The sequence below is a fragment of the Carlito syrichta genome, unplaced genomic scaffold (genome assembly GCF_000164805.1).
Source record: "Carlito syrichta isolate Samal-C Ts95f unplaced genomic scaffold, Tarsius_syrichta-2.0.1 Scaffold119001, whole genome shotgun sequence".
In the NCBI taxonomy this organism is placed as follows: domain Eukaryota; kingdom Metazoa; phylum Chordata; class Mammalia; order Primates; family Tarsiidae; genus Carlito; species Carlito syrichta.
In genome coordinates, this window is record NW_007063097.1 from 150,058 (window position 1) to 166,636 (window position 16,579).

At 44.0% G+C, this 16,579-nt stretch overlaps 1 protein-coding gene across 5 annotated transcripts in view; it reads left to right on the forward strand.

The window, feature by feature from the left end:
* PIGG (phosphatidylinositol glycan anchor biosynthesis class G) overlaps nucleotides 1-16,236 on the forward strand; it is a 51,682-nt gene extending 35,446 nt beyond the window's left edge. For 4 of the 5 annotated variants that reach the window (XM_008047947.2, XM_021707500.1, XM_008047946.2 and 1 more), the window contains 2 exons: nucleotides 2,686-2,849; nucleotides 14,806-16,236. In XM_008047947.2, coding sequence (XP_008046138.2) covers nucleotides 2,686-2,849; nucleotides 14,806-15,022 — 381 coding nt within the window. In that variant the 3' untranslated portion in view covers nucleotides 15,023-16,236. The remainder of the gene's footprint in view (nucleotides 1-2,685; nucleotides 2,850-14,805) is intronic. The other variant, XR_002481368.1, reaches the window with a different exon arrangement.
* The last annotated feature ends 343 nt before the right edge of the window (nucleotides 16,237-16,579 follow it).

Sequence of the window (16,579 nt, forward strand, 5' to 3'; positions counted from 1 at the left end):
TTTCTCTTTGAGAAAATTTTTCCATAAGTTGGAAAGTTATGTTTGTTCAGTGAAAGAACTGTCAGTATGGCATGGTGAATTATACTGAAACTAGTATATTTTGTAAGATAAGTTCATTTGGTCTCACAGGTGTTTACAACAATAGATTGTTGCTCTGCTGGGTCAGGCCTGGAGTTATTTATTACCAGCAGTTAAGGAAACACAAATGTCATTTTTTTAACTTACCTATGTGATTAATATAATAATTGTACTGTCTCTGCCCTTTTCCCTTGCTTGCACTGGGAACCATCTAGTGTCCCTATTTGTTATTAATCCCCTGGGCCCAGTGGATCATCAAGTCTTCTCTCCAGGGTTTTTTATTGTTGTTGTTGTTGTTTGTTTGTTTTTGAGTTGGAATCTCACTCCGTCACCCAGGCTGGAGTGTAGTGGCACACTCACGGCCAGCCCAGTTTCAACCTGCTGGGTTCTGACGATCCTTCCATCTCAGTCATCTAATTAGCCAGAACTACAGGCGCATGCTACCACACCCAGCCAATTTTTGATTTATTGTAGAGATAAGATCTTGCCAAGTTGCCCGTGGGCTCAGGCAGTTCACTAGCCTTGGCCTCCCAGAGTGCTGGGATTACAGGCTGAGCCAGTGAGCCCAGCCTTCTCCCAGAGTCTAAAGATCCATCACAGAAAAACCCAAGCCCACCTCAGTTATGCACAGGTATAAATAAATGGCACCTGGACAGGTAGATAGTCCTTGGAGGAGTCCAGTCCCGTCCAACCTCCTGTCATCCCCAGGACAGGCGCAGCTCACTGTGGTTCCCCTTTCAGCTCCAGTTTCCCACCTGAGTAACTGTACCAGCTACTGACATCTCAGTTATATCTTCTGTCTTTACAGTAAGGGTCTGCATTTCCTCTCTGAGCACCAGCTTCTTCCTGCTCCTCCTTCCAGCCCCCAGAAAGCTTATCCAGTTCTTTGTGTTGCAATAGGTCAGCCTCTTCCCCATCTGCCCCCTCCACAAAGCAGCCACAGTTGCAGGCTTTTCTCTGTCCTTCTGACCCTGAAGCCCCAGGATGGTAAGAAGTTACAGAAATCCTCAGGTACCGTGACTAGACTACAGCCACCTCTCCTTCTTCCTGCCATCAGGCAGATCCCTAATAGCACAGGGTTTGGGAATGCGGGTGCCCACACACGTCCACTGACTCTCTTCTTTCACTCAGTCCCTGGGTCTCTCTGGTAGGTTTCTTCCCTGCATGGCAAGGATAGTACAGCACATCAGGACTGGTAAGGATTAAATGCGATCATGCCTGTGAACCCTCGGGGTGTGCAGCACATACAGGACAGCACAGCATGGACAGCATCTCCAGGCCTGACCGAACCTGCTCGGGCTCACCAGCAGCCTCCCAGATGTCATCCTCGCTGTGTGCCCTCAGTCTTACCTTCTCCCTCCATAGCAGCTCTGGGTCTCCTGCTGCTTCTGCCTCTTTGCCCTTTCCTTAGGCTTCCTAGGGAGGGGCTTCTAGGAAGAGGAATTAGGTGGTCAGAGTAGGACCTTCTCAGAAGGGCAGGTGGCCGTGAGTCAAGTGGATTTAAGGGAAGCCGTATAATAGGTCAAATCAAAGGAATGGGGCCTAAGTTAAGACAGTGAGAATGGGGGGTGAGGAGGAACACTTGTTCTGAGATGTTTGGGAGGTGGCATAAATGTGGCAGCATGACTACCCAGACCCACGGGTGTCTGTCTGGAATGACATCTAACCAAGGAGGAGAGAGTGGATTTGACCGTGCAGTTTGTGGAGCTGGTGAATACTCAACCCAGTTGTCTTGTGGGCCTTGGGATAAACAGTTCCAAAGAGGGGCTTCAGCTGAACTTGATAGAGACATGTGCCATCAGGTTACAAATGGCATGAGTATCTGAGGAAGGGTCGATGTAATAGATAGATGATAGATCATCAGATTTGATAGAGATTGAGTGGAGAGGCAGAATCCTAGGCGATCCTTTTCTTGGATCCCAAATCCTGCCACTCACTTGCAGGATGAACTGGGTGACATCAATCCTTGCATACCACAGGGAGTTACCACCCGGACTGGGCCAGATGGGCCAGAATCTTGACAACAGTCAGAGGAAGGCTGGCCTCACAGTTCTGATATCTAAGTCAAATGCAAGTTACTAATCTGTACCTGGGACTGTACTCCCCCAGCAGCTGGCCGGCCCTCTGCCACATAACTCACATCTACAGCACCTCACTGTCAGATGGGACTCATCTATGTCGCCACCCTTTAGTCTTCAGCCCAGCATACCCACTCTTCCAGGTAGCTGTGCCTCCCAGGGCCACATGCGCCACCTTCAGACAGGGGTTCTTGAAGGGTGGTCCACATGCCTGTCTTAAGCAAAGTCAGTGGATCTAGATGACAGTGTGAAATTCCTGCAGTCAGCAGGTTTACATGCACATCATTCCTCTGGAGGGACTATGCGCTTCTGCACAGGTGTCTGGCATTCTCCTTTCTGGTCTGGGCTGATGCAGGCAGCTGCAGGGTTGACGCAGGCAGGGCCAGCTCAGTGACCCAGAGGAGCAGCTGGCACTGACCACATGTGTCCATATTGGTGTGTCATCCTAGCCATGTACACATTTCACATTAATGTCACAGCTTTAGGTGCTATATGTTATGAGACCTGTGTCATTTCTTCTGTGTTCTAGGGCAACTCCAACAATATCGCCACCGTGGACATCTCTGCAGGCTTTGTGGGCTTAGACACCTACATGGAGATCCCAGCCATGTTCCTGACCGCGTTTGGGACGTATGCAGGGCCTGTGCTGTGGGCCAGCCACTTAGTGCACTTCCTGAGCTCTGAAACAAGCAGGTGAAGCACCTCTCTGTCTATCAGCACAGATCTGGTGGCAGGTCACCTGATTTTAAGGGTAGTACCTCATTCCAGATACGGGTACTTGAGCTCCAGTGGATCCTGCAATTTTTTTCATCAATTTTCTTTTCCTGAAATAGAAAGAATACTCCACAGCTCAAAGGCCCAAGGCATAGCATATCTGAGGTTTCTATGTGGGACCAGGTTCAAGTTCAATGTGGGGCCTCACTGCTCTCCCCAGTCTACCCAGCACATGGATTTTGGAGGCACAGGAAGGAAGGAGTTCCTTCTCCCAGCACCCTGGGTTTTTCTGCTTACGGTGGCCAGGTTGGGTGGGGTGGGAGGGGTTCTTCCCCTTTCGGGACATGAAGACAAGATGCTGCTCTCGACCCCCAGAAGTACTGCTGGAGAGTGGAGGACTCTCAGAGGGCTTCTGACTGGGGTCTACTCATTTTTTGCCATCCATGAGCACCTGGGGGACATGTCCCATCCACGTGGAGGCTGCCAAATTGAATTGGCGATAAGAGGGTAGTGCATAGGGAAGTTCAGGAACATACAAGTGCCATCCCTGTCATTGAGAGACGCGGCAGGCTGCATCGGCCCCCGTGCTAGGCTGCCCTGCCACGTCAGCCCACTCTCTCCAGCCAGTCTGGAGTCTCCAACAACCATTTTTCCCATGGCCTCACGTCCCTTGGGGCTTAGTGCAGAAGTGACTCTTGGGGACCTTCCAGAGCAACAGGATGGCCTCTGTGCACCTGTCTTTTTTGTAGCATTTCCACTGTCTCACACACATTGTCTCCTTAGTGCATGTTTATATCTTGCTCCCTGGGAAGGGAGCTTCACAAGGCAGGGGCTTCACCAGCTCTGCTTGCCATGAGAGCCTCATTGCGTGGGCCTGATCTGGTGGCATCAGGCACCCAGTGCTGTGTGGGGAGCTCAATTCTGCCCTCTGATCTCATGTTCTGTGATGGAAAGCTGAGGATGGTGGACTGGAGCTACCAACAGACAAGCCTGGAAGATGCCCCACGTGGCAGGGCAGGGTGGAGAGGTCCTTTCAAACTCTTATTCTACGTTTAAACAGGCATCCACAAGACCACCACTCATGCCTGCCTCTTTCTCTCAGCAGTTTATCTGCGACTTCTTTCTCTGAATTGGTTTTGAGGCCAACTGTATGCTGACACTGGACTTAGAGAGCCAGGAGGCCTCATCCTTGGCCTTCTGCCACGTCCACATGATCAGGTGTCAGAGGCAGGCACACCGTGAGCTGCCACGTCCACATGATCAGGTGTCAGAGGCAGGCACACCGTGAGTTGTGTCCACCTGTGCCTTGGAGCACTGATGTGCTATAGTGCACACAGCACGATCACACACACTCTGCTGTGGATCCAGATTTGCCAGGCAGATGCTGCGGAACAAGGGGGGGTAGCACGTAATCCCAGTTTCTCACATGGGTTTGGTTGTGGGCCTTCTGTGGAGAGCGCGTCCTTGGTGCTTGGAAATCACTATGTGTGATAGAGCAGGCCCTCTCCATCTAGTGTATAGTCAGGTACGTTTGTATTTGAGAGGAAAGAAAAATGAAAACTTTTTTCTTTTTTTCTTTTTCTTTCTTTTTTTTTTTTTTTTGAGTCAGAATCTCACTCTGTCACCGAGGCTGAATTGCAGTGGCATGCTCATAGCCACCCCAGCGTCGACTTGCTGGACTTAGGCAATCCTTCCACCTCAGCCTTCCAAGTAACCGGATCTATAGGCATGTGCTACCATGCCCAGCTAATTTTTTGATATGTTGTAGACACTAGGTCTCTCCAAGTTGCCCAGGCTGGTCTTGAACCCCTGGGCTTAGGCAATCCTCTCGTCTTGGCCTCCCAAAGTGTTGGGACTACAGGCTTGAATCACTGCGCCTGGACTTTTTTTTTTTGAGTTGGAGTTTCACTCTCACCCAGGCTAGAGTGTGGTGGCACACTCACAGCCACTGCATCCTCAACCTACTGGGCACAGGTGATCCTCCTCAGCCTTCCAAGTAGCTGGAACTACAGACACGCGCTACCTGCCCAACTAATTGTTTAGATTTATTGTAGAGATGAGGTCTTGCCAAGTTGCCCAGGCTGGTCTCAAACCTGTGGGCTCAGGCAGTCCTTGCACCTTGGCCTCACAGAGTGCTGGGATTATAGAGTGAATCACTGTGCCTGGTGCATTTTTCTTAAAGTGAGTTGGAGAGTATTATGGGATGGTTTCCCTAATTAGGCAGTGTTTCTCCTTCATTTTGGAAAAAGTTTTTTTCCTTCATTTTTAAAAGCTTAAAATATCAAGTTGTACTCGTTTCTATTTTGTTTCAGTAAAGTAAGAAAACTATAACCAGGTTTAAATGGCAGAGAGAGAAAATTTATTTCCAGCAGATCAAAAATTAGGCCCTGAGTGGTTAGTGACCCTCTGGTTCAGGGACCGGCGTTGGGGCTAGTGCCACAGTCTGCCCATTCCCCTACAACACAAATGGTCCCTTGCTAAGGTTATAGGAATAGTAAGCTCACTGGTGGCTCTTACGAAAGAACCCAAGCCATAGTCTTCTAAATAGGTAATGTTAAAAATTCTTTTTTATTACTATTTAATTTTAAAGATGTGGGGTACAATTCAGGATTGGGTAGAAGTTTGGGCCTCCCCTTGGTCCCCGCTTTGTCTGTTTTGAGATCAGATAACATTGTTGTTATGTGGCCCCCACTGCCCTCCCCTGGCAGTGTCCCACTACTGCCAAACCCTTTCTTAGAGTGTTATGATAAATGTTCAGTGTCCGCTTATAGGTGAGAACATGTGGTATTCAGTTTTTTGTTTCTGTGATAGATCAGAGTATTATGCACTAAATCCATCCAAGTAACTTCAAAGTCCAGAATTTTGTCCTATATGGCTGCATAATATTCCATCATGTATTTGTACTATTTTTTTTTTTTTATCCAACCCACTTTTGATGCGCAGCATGGTTAGTTCCATGGTTTTGTTACTGTGATTAGTGCTGCAATAAATATGCATGTGCAGGTTTTTATCTTTTTTATAGAATGATTTGAGTTCTTCTGGTTATATTCCCAGAGAAAGGAGATTGCTGGGTCTTATGGAAGGTCGATTTTTAGATCTTTTAGGAATTGTCACACTGTTTTCCACAGAGGTTGTATTAGTTTACATTCCCACCAACATTGTAGAAGCGTTCCTTTTTCCCTGCATCCTCTCCAGCACCTGTTGTTTTTTTGAGTTATTGATGATGGCTATCTTGGCTGGAGTTAGGTGGTATCTCAGTGTGGTTTTAATTTGCATTTCTTTGATGATTACTGAGGCTGAACATTTTTTCATGTATCTGTTGGCTGGCTGCTTGTGTGTCTTCTTTTGAGAAATGTCTATTCATATCCTTTGCCCACTTTTTAATAGAAAGGTGTTTGTTTTTTTCTTTTCAGCAAATTTGAGTTCCTTGTAGAACCTGGATATTAGGCCTTTGTCAAATATACAGTTGACAAATATTTTTTCCCATTCTATGGACTGTCTGCCTGCTCTCTTGATGATTTATTTACTTTGCAGAAGCTTTTCAGTTTGATGAGATCACACTTGTCTATCTTACCTCTTATGACATGGGTTTTTGGGGTTTTGATCAGGAATTGGTTGCCTACTCCAATGTGCATAAGTGTTTCCTGCATTTTCTTCTAGGATTCTTATAGTTTGAGGTTTTATGTTTAGGTCTTTGATCCATCTCGCGTTGATTTTTGTGTACTGTGATAGGTAGGGGTCATGTTTCAATTTTCTGCATGTAGTCAGCCAGTTTTCCCAGCACCATTTCCTGAGTAAGTTCTCTTCTTCCCAGTGGTTGTTAGTAGAGGCTTTGTTGAAGAGGAGTTGCTTAAAAAATTGAGGTTTTGCTTCTGGAATCTCTATCCTGTTCCATTGGTCTGTGTGCCTCTTCTTATACCTGTACCAGGCTGTTTTGATTATTATAGCCTTATAGTAAAGTTTAAACTCTGTTAAGTGTGATACCTCCCACTTTGTTTCTTTTGCTAAGGATTGTTTTGGCATTTGTGTTATTTTATGTTTCCACATGAATTTCTGTATTGTTGTTTCCAGGTCTCAGAAGAATGATATTGGTAATTTAATGGGTACTGTGTTGAATCTGTACATCACCTTGGGTAGAATGGACATCTATCTTAACAATGTTAATTCTTCCAACCCATGAGCATGAAATTTTTTTCCATTTGTTTGTGTCTTCTTTAATTTCTTTGAGCTATGTCTTGTAGTTTTCATTGTAGAGGTCTTTCACTTCTCTGGTTAGGGAGATATCAAGATATTTCTTTGTGTGTGTGTCTGTGTGGCTATTGTGAATGGGATTGTTTTTTTTTTTATTGGCCCTCTGCCTTCTTGTTGTTGGTGTATAAGAATGTGACTGTCTTTTGCACATTTATTTTGTACCCTGAAACTTTGCCAAAGTCATTTATTATTGCAAGGAGGTTTTTAACAGACTACCATGGCTTTTCAAGGTGTAGGATCATGTCATCAGCAAAGAGGGATAGCTTTAACTTCCTCTTTTCCTATTTGAATACCCTTGCCTTGTGTGATTGCTCTAGCTAGGACTTCCAAACTACGTTGAAAGGGAGGGGTGAGAGTGGGCAGCTTTGTCTTGTTCTGGTTTTCAGGGGATATGCTTCCAATTTCTGTCCACTTAGCAATATGTTGACTGTGGGTTCATCATAGATGGTTCTTACTATTTTGAGGTATGTTCCATCCGTGCGCAGGTGTTCAAGGGTTTTTATCAAGAAGGGATGTTGAATTTTATGAAAAAGCTTTTTCTGCATCTAGTGATACAATTATGTGATTCTTGTTTTTACATCTGTTGATGTATTTAATTATGTCTATGGTCTTGCAGATGTTGAACTAGCTCTACATCCTGGAGATGAAGCCTATTTGGTCATAGTGGATGCTTTTTGAGATGTGTGGTTGAATTTGATTTGCTAGAACCTTAAGGAATTTTGCATTTAAGTTTATCGGGGAAATTGGCCTTAGTTCTCTTTCTTTGTTGGATCTTTACCCAGTTTGGGTATCAATGTGATGTTAGCTTCACAAAATGATTTGGGGAGAGTTCAGTCTTTCTCAATTGCCTGGGATACTTTCTGAAGGATTTTTATTTGCTCCTTCTTGTATGTTTTGTAGAATTCCACTGGAAAGCCATCTGGTCTGGGTTTTTTTGAGGGTTTTTTGGGGGGTTTTTAGGTAGTTTTCTTATGATGGAGTCAATTTCCTGGGTTGTTATTGGTCTATTTAGGGTCTCAATTTCTTCTTACTTCAAGCTTGGGAGGTTGTGTGATACCAGAAAGCCCTCCATTTCATTTAGGTTATCAAGTTTGTTTCCTTGCAGGTGTGCACAGTAATTTCTGATAATCTTTTTATTTCTTCAGGGTTAGTTGTAACCTGATGTTTTATGTTTCTGATTGTGTTTATTTGGGCTATTTCTTTCATTTTCTTGGTCAGTCTGGCTGGGGTCCATCAGTCTTGCTTATCTTTTCAAAGAACCAGCTTTTTGTTTCGTTGATTTCCCCCCCTTTGGTATTTTTGTCTTCTGTGTCCCATATTTGGGCTTTTATTTTGGTGGTCTGGATTCTTCTGCTGAAGTGTTAGCGTTTTGGTGGTCTTGTTTTTCCAGCTTTTTTTTTTTTGCGTTGGAGTCTCACTCTGTCACCTAGACTGTATAGACTGGAGTGCAGTGGCCACTTGTGGCCACTGCAGCCTCGACCTGCTGGGCTCCAGTGATCCTTCCACCTCAGCCTTCCAAGTAACTGGAACTACAGGCACGCACTACCACACCCAGCTAATTTTTTTATTTATTGTAAAGATGAGGTCTCGCCAAGTTTCCCAGGCGGATCTCGAACCCGCGGGCTCAGGCAATCCACTACCTCAGCCTCTCAAGGTGTGGGATTACAGGCTGAGCCACCGAGCCCGGCTTTTCCAGCTTCTTTAGGTGATTTGTTTGGCTATTAACTAGTGATCTTTCCATTTTCTTGATGTGTGTTCGTAGAAATATGAATTCCCCTCTTGTTACTGTTTTCATGGCATCCCAGAGGTTTTGGTAAGATGTTTCTTCATTTTCATATGTTTCCAGGAATCTTTTAATCTCTGTTTTGATTTCTGTGATGACCCAGGAGTTGTCTGGCATCATTCTGTTTAGTGTCCATGTCTTTGTGGGTTTGGGGAGAATTTTGTTGGTGTTGATATTTATTTTTATTCCACTGTGGTCTGAGAAGGTGCATGGCAGTATTTTGATCTTATAAAATTTGTTTATGCTTGATTTATAGCCAAGGATATGGTCAATATTGGAGTACATTCCTTGTGGTGATAAGTAGAATGTGTATTCTGTGGTTGTAGGGTGGAATGTTCTGTCAGTAGCTATTAAATCCATTTGGTCAAATGCCAAATTGAGGTTCTACATCTTTTTGTTAACTTTTTTGACTTGATGATTTGTCTAGGGTTGTTAGTTGGGTATTTAAGTCCCCAGTTATGATAGTGTTAGAGTTAATGTCTTTTCTTTTTCTAGTTTAGTGAGTAGCTGCTTTATAAAAGCTGGTGCTCCTGTGTTGGGTGCATATATGTTTAGGGAGGATATTTCTTATTGATGGATTGAACCTTTTATCATTATGTAGTGTCCTTCTGTACCTTTTTAAATTTTTGATAGCTTAAAGGTTGTTTTGTCATATTAAGATTGTGACTCCTGCCTTCTTTTGTGGTCCATTCACCTGAAAATTTGTTTTCCATCTCTACCTTTAAGTCTGTGAGCATCCTTTGTGGTGAGATGTGTTTCCTGGAGACAGTAGATTGTTGAATTGTGGTGGTTTTTTTTTTTTCAGCCCAGTTTGCCATTCTATGTCTTTTCAGTAATGCATTTAGTCCATTCACATTCAAGCTGGTTATTGAATTGTGAGTTGTCCCTGTCATAATACTCTTATAAAGCTGTTGTGTTTTTGTTTAGCTTTTCCAAATATATGTTTGTGTTTTCATTTTTGCAGGTGTGCTGTATGTTCTGCTGCTTCTGTGTTTGTTTGTAATCTTGTGAAGTATATGGTCTTTCTTTTGTTTCTTTTTTCTTCTTTGCACAGCACCTTTTTAAGCATCTCCTGTAGAGCTGGTCCGGAGGCAGCATATTCTCTTAGTGATTGGATGTCTGGAAAAGATTTTAATTCTCCATCACTGATGAAGCTTAGCTTGGCTGGGTAGGAAATTCTTGGTTAAAATTGTTTATCTTTGAGAACATTAAAGATTGGGGTTCAATCCTTCTGACCTATAGTGTTTCTGCAGGTAAGCCCACAGCAATACTGATTGGTCTCCCCTGGTAGGTAGTCTAACCTATATCCCTTGCTGCCTTGAGGATTTTTTTCTTTTATACCTAACTTGTGTCAACGAATTATTCTGTGTCTAGGGGTTGGTCTTCTCATAAAATGTCTTGACATCTTATGAGATGTCTCTTGTGCTTGAATAGTCATCTCTCTGGACAGATGAGGAAAGTTTTCTTCAATGACCTCATGGAATATTTGTTCCAAGGTGTTTTCTGTTTCTCTTTCTACTTCAGATATGCCAGTCAGATGTAGGTTTGGTTTCTTGATAAAATCACACATCTCTTAGAGAGTTTCTTCTTAAGTTTTTTTTTCTATATTTTCAATAGATTGGGTTAACTCCATATTTTAGACTTGCAGCTGAATTTTTTTTCTTCTGTTTGGTCAGTTCTTCTTCCCATGCTTGTCAGCTTATTTATTTCTTGGATGGAGTTCTTTATTTCTGTTTTTTCTAAATATGCTTTCTTGAATCTGTCCAACTCTATTACAATTTCATTTCATTTTAGCCCTTGCATTTCTTGATTTTCATTCATTCTATCCAGCAATTCACTGATCTCTGTAAGTACCTTCTGGTTACCTTCATTCTTGGAGGTAGCCATTGTTTGTGCCCCAGTAGATGTTCTTTCAGGCACTGACTCTTTGCTGGGACTCTGGAGGTTTCCAGTTACTTTTTGTTGGTTTTTCTTCATTTGTACTAGTTCTCTCATCTTTCTCTTTAATTCCATTGCTTAGTGGGAAATGGGGAAGCAATCACTTCTGATATTTGCTCTCCCTCTGTCCTTCCCTGAGCCGAGGCTTCTGGTTTGTTCAGTTATAAAATAGGGCTGGGGATGGGGCGTTGTGCTATCTGTTTACAATTCTGAGCAATTACTGAGGGTGTGGGAGGGGCCGCAAGGATTCAGAACCTACTGGCAGATCACAATGCTTGCTGTTTGGTGAATGGGCCATCTGGGACTCACTCTCCATTTCCACACAATATGATCTTACAGTGGGTATGCTTGTGTAGCCTCTGAGTCTGAGACAGGGTATAAGAGGGAAAAGAGAGGGAAGAAGGAGGGGGAAAAGAGAGAGAAGAAGAGAGAGAGAAAAAAGAAAAACCAACCAACAAACAAAAAACAAACAAAATCAAAACCATAGAGAAAGACCAAAGAGAGAAATAGAAAGGAAAGAAAAGAGAAAATCAACCAATAAACAACAAAACAAAGCAAACAAATGAGACAAACAAATAAATCAAAATTTGAAAAACCCGTTGATACAGTTCTCAGCTTTAGTATATCTCTTTGCAGGGGACAAAGGAGGCTTTCTCTTATTGCAGGTTCTGTGACTTCAGGTCTAATACTGCAAGTTCCCTCTTCCTGTTGAAACTTAAGATATTAGAATCTTCACCGATTTCTGCCTGCAATTGATAGTCAGGGTGTGCCCACAGGAAGGTGGGGGGATGAGATAACTTGACTCAACATCTCTCAGGCTCTCTCCCCTTTCTTCCTCTCCCAGCATGGTCATAGCTCCCAGGGCATCCAGTTCATGACAGGAAAATGGAACCTCTGGCCTCTGCCCTGTCCTCCCAATCTCTTTCCTCGTTGCTAGGGGCGGGTATGAATCAGCAAGGCACTCACCAGCCTCCTCCATCAGATCCACTATATGCATCTATCACCCAGCAGGTGGCTCAGGGCAGGGGTAAATCTCTTGGGCTCCACATCTGCTGTTAACCACCAGGGCTTGTGCCACCAGGGCTTGTGTGCTGGGGGCAATACCTACTGCGGTCGCAAAGAACAGCCCCAATGCAATGCAGAGATCACCCTCTGGTTTCAAGCTGCAGGTCTGCTGTTCTGCAGAGACCACCCTGGAGCAGGAACATTGCTCAGTTTCTCTACAGGTTGCCATTGCTGCCAGAAATGGGATCAGGTAAAATAACTCACTCCACAGGAAGTACCACAGTCTCCAGATCTCAGGTTCCTGAGGTGGAGCCCTGCAGCCCAGCCTGGTGCTGACAGTGGCAGCAGTGAGTCCAGGCTCGGGGTGGCTCGCTGCATCCTTGGGGCTCTGTCTCTGGCTCCCTCGCCATACTCCTTCTGTGGCCCTTACTGCCAGCTTCTGGCCCGGCACCACAATAGGAGCAGCAGTCACTCGGATGGCTTCTTGCCAGGAAAAGCTCTGCTGATTTTAGAAAAATGGTGCTCAGCTTCTGCACTCCAGGAAGCACTAGGGTCCAAGGAGAATGACCGCAGCACTGTCGGCTTCACCAGGAGAGCCTTGGCTACTTGCTCTCGAGTCCCCGCTCAGTCAGCCCCTCACATGTCCACTTACATACAGACACACTTGCAGAATCGTCTATAACTCACACACACAGGGACTCACCCAGTCTAATTGGCTATGCCGCCATCTTCCCTTTGCTCTACATTCGAAGTTCTATGTTAAGCCGAAGTGCAGGGCAAGGGTAATGCTGTATCAAAGCCCCACCTCCCCATGTGCTGTCTGGAGAGATGGAGACACACTACAGACACCCACCCATTTACACTTACCAGGAGAGGGACAGCCAGCGCCCTGGGGCCCATGGCTTGTTTAGTCACACAGCCTTGTGCTGAGTATTTACCTTCTATTTGCTGTTTCCAGGGACTGCAACCAAGTGATCCCTCGGGGTCTAGCTCACTGTGGAGTCCTCTACCTGTAGGCCAGATACTGACTGGTGCAGGCATGAGAACCCATCCCAGGAGCATGGTGTGACATGAAACGAAGGAAAAACACAAGATCTTTGTGTTCAGGCAAGAGCACATTTGGGTGACAGAGTGATGGGAGAACCTGGCAGGAGAGAAGAAGGAGGGGATGCACTAGCCAGAGATGAGGAGCCAGTGAATATCCAAGGTGAGGCTGTGGAGGGGGTCAACTCAAGCTGTCCGCTGGACAACTGCTGGAAGGTTGGGGTGCCAGTCACCTGGCACAGCCCCATCCTTCAGCCTCTCAGTGGCTATTGGTACTCTTTGCTGGAGAGTGAGCAGTGGAGGAGAGGATGTCCTAAGGTGGCACCTGGTGGGGACAGTAGGCAACAGGACTAAGGAGCCCCTTTACAGAGCACGCATGTGCACCCGCATCTAGATACACACCCTTGTTGCTCTGCTCCGAGCATTTACCGTCTCCACAAGGAGTACCTCACTACTCACGTCCTGTGTCCAGGCCCTTCATAGTACGCACACTTCTGAAATGTAGGAACCATTTGCTGTGGTGGAGGTGCTCACGCTGGCCCATACTGAGCTCCTGGAGGGGCCCTGCTTTATTATTGGTAATCCCTGTCTACACCTTTGTCCGCTACAGTGCTCACATGAGGCCATGCTTTAGGGAGACCAGGCAGCACTGACCTCAGTGGCAAGACCACACACAGACTCATCACAGCTTTTAAGACGAGGTGACAAAGCCAGAACCTGGATTGAGATCCTGAAAACCCTGTCTTCCAAAGATTCTTGGGGTACCCTGTAGCCCTTCAGACAAGACTTGTGACTGATCAGAGATCATAGATGAGGTGTGGGAGATGCCCAAATAATGGAATTTGTCATTTTTCTTTTTGAGATGGAGTCTCATTCTGTCATCCAGGTTGGAGTGCAGTGGCATGATCATAGCTCACTGCAACCTTGAACTCGGGCCCACACAGTCTTCCTGCCTCAGCTTCCCAAGTAGCTGGGATTACAGGGAATTTGTAATTTGAAATAATCATAGATTCACAGGAAGTTGCTTTAAGGAATAGATTTATGTGCAAAATTTATTAAAACACTTTGAAAACAACAGGAGAACATTAATATGCTGTGAGGGGTGGTTCTCATTTCATGAATGCTGTTCATTGTTAATTTGCTTAGCAAACACTTTGGGCCAATGTCCCCAGACCAGACCAGACTGGCAAGATACTTCACTGGACAGCAGAAGAAAAGTTCAGAACTTATATTTATCTGTACATCATCCTTTTGTGATTTTTCCATCGTTTAATTTCATAATATATGTGATATAGTAGTACATGGATAAAATTTTTAAATAAACATGCAAAATTTGAGGGAACATTTTTCAGATATACTGTGTAGACTGTTGTGGTCCTGAAAAGCAGTCAGAGCTGCATCTGCAGCTGTTGTCTCCTTGGGCACCTCAGTGCCTATTAGCCTAATAGAGTGCAGACTCCTATCCCCCCTAGACCGACCACATCCAGATTTCTGTGTGGGAGAGGTCCCAAAGAGATATGGCCAGCAAACAACATAGGTCATTTTTCTTACAGCCAGGTTTTAGAAGCATTTCTAGAGAGCTCACCCACCACTCTTCCAGCTACTCTGCTTTATTTTTCTTCTTAGAATTTATCATTTCCTGACATGTTACATATTTATCTGGTTTTTCCTGTCTCCTTCATTAGAATGTAGTCTCCCTGAGAGCAGGGACTGGTTTTTCCCTAGGGCATCTGGAGGAATGCCTAATTCTGTATCTTAGTGACTGAATGAGTATGCTGATGGAAAACGTGATGCCCTCTGGTCCAGGGGCAAGAATTACCATAATCCTTCTCGGAGTAGAAGTTGGTTACATATATGTTCTGTCTCACATGATACATAAGTGCCATATGCTAATACATTTTTTTTTATTAACAGTGGTTCAGCACTGAGTCATGCTTGCTTCTGCTACGCGTTGATTTGTTCTATTCCAGTTTCTACATACATCATTTTGGTGACATCCCTGCGTTATCATTTATTTATATGGAGCGTATTTTCTCCAAAACTTCTCTATGAGGGAATGCATCTTCTCATTACAGCTGCTATCTGTGTATTCTTCACAGCCATGGATCAAACCAGACTCACAGAGACTTAAACTAATCTGGACACTAGGAAAATAATATATTTTTAAAGTCTGTTTACTCATGAATTCGAATGTGGAAAAATCTGTTTAATGCAATATCATTCAAAAAAGAAAGATATGAATTCTACAAAATTGATGAATAATTTTTTTAACTGCTGTTCCTGATTTCAGATTAAATAGTAAGTAGTTTAATGAAAGGTCACTTTAAAATACTTAGAGTTTGCATCATATTTTCCCTATTGACAGCCACTCCAGAAACTTCTGAACTTTTCATTTTCTCTGGATAAATTATGACATGACCCAAATATGTGTGTTTAAATGAACGAATGTGAATGTCGCCTCTGTCAGAGAGCACAGGAGCTCCAGGAGGTGGCACAGCTGAGACTAAGGTCTCCTCAGGGAGCTCAGGGCTCTCACAATCCTCGAGACCATGGACGGCTCCAAGGATCTTAGGTTTGTGGCATATAGATGTAACATTTTAAAGAAAAATTGCTTTATTTCCCAACAAAAATACTTTGTAAGAAGGACAACATTGTTTAACATTTTTGCAAATCTCTTTAATGTCTGGCTTAATTGAAGACAATTGGATTCTGTATTTAATCTGTTGTTATGTGTGCTTGGTTGAAGTATAAGAAGAAAAGAAACCTCACACAGGTATGTAGTTGGTACAAGGAGGAGTATTTTCATGTCATTTTTCTGGTCATTATGGAACTTCTTGATACCAACACCAGACCTGGACAAATGGTAGTTTCTTAAAGTTCAGTTGGATAAAAAGAAGAGAAATGAGTGCATGTAAAAATTGGTGAAATTCTACTGAGGATTGTACCCAAATCATTTTGCTGGTTTTGACAATGTTCTGTGGCTATGTAAGATATGGTCACTAGGGAAAGCCAAGTGAAGGGTCATGGAACCCTCTTTATTATTTTTACAACTTCTTGTGAGTCTTAAACTATTTCAAAATTAAAGTTATTTTTAAAAAAGATTAGTTGCAATGTGGAATCTGAAATTGTGTCAATGAATTTTCATGCCATGATGCAATAAAACCCCCGATCTGTCTTGCATCTAGATCTTTAACCCAGATGTGATTCTGTAAATCTGCATTATTGTTTGGCTAATAACAGTTCACTGAGTTATATAGATATTTAAATGTCAATGTAGTTCATTATTCAATACCAGAATCATTTGTTATATCGCCACCAGTCTTGTCAGAAGTCTTTAATGAGTTTGATCCTCACTGTGGCAAATACAAGTTTTCCAAAACTTTATGTGTGAAATCTCAAACTTAATGATTGCTAGCATTTTACTGAGTGTTTTCTCCTTGAATGGCCAGTCTCAGTTTGTTCCTTTCAAGGAAGTGTCTGCCAAATATCCAGATAAACATGGTGCTCTAGGACCTCTCACACCACTGCTTGTCACAGAGACACGCGTGACTAGGTGCAGCTTTACATGCACTTCGCACAGAGTGTTTAAAAGACACGTTAGCAGGCTGAGGCTAGTAAAACCAGCCATGCCACGCTAAAGCAAGAGCAGCCTTGAGGGAACCTGGCTTGTTCTTGGCTGCTACATGAG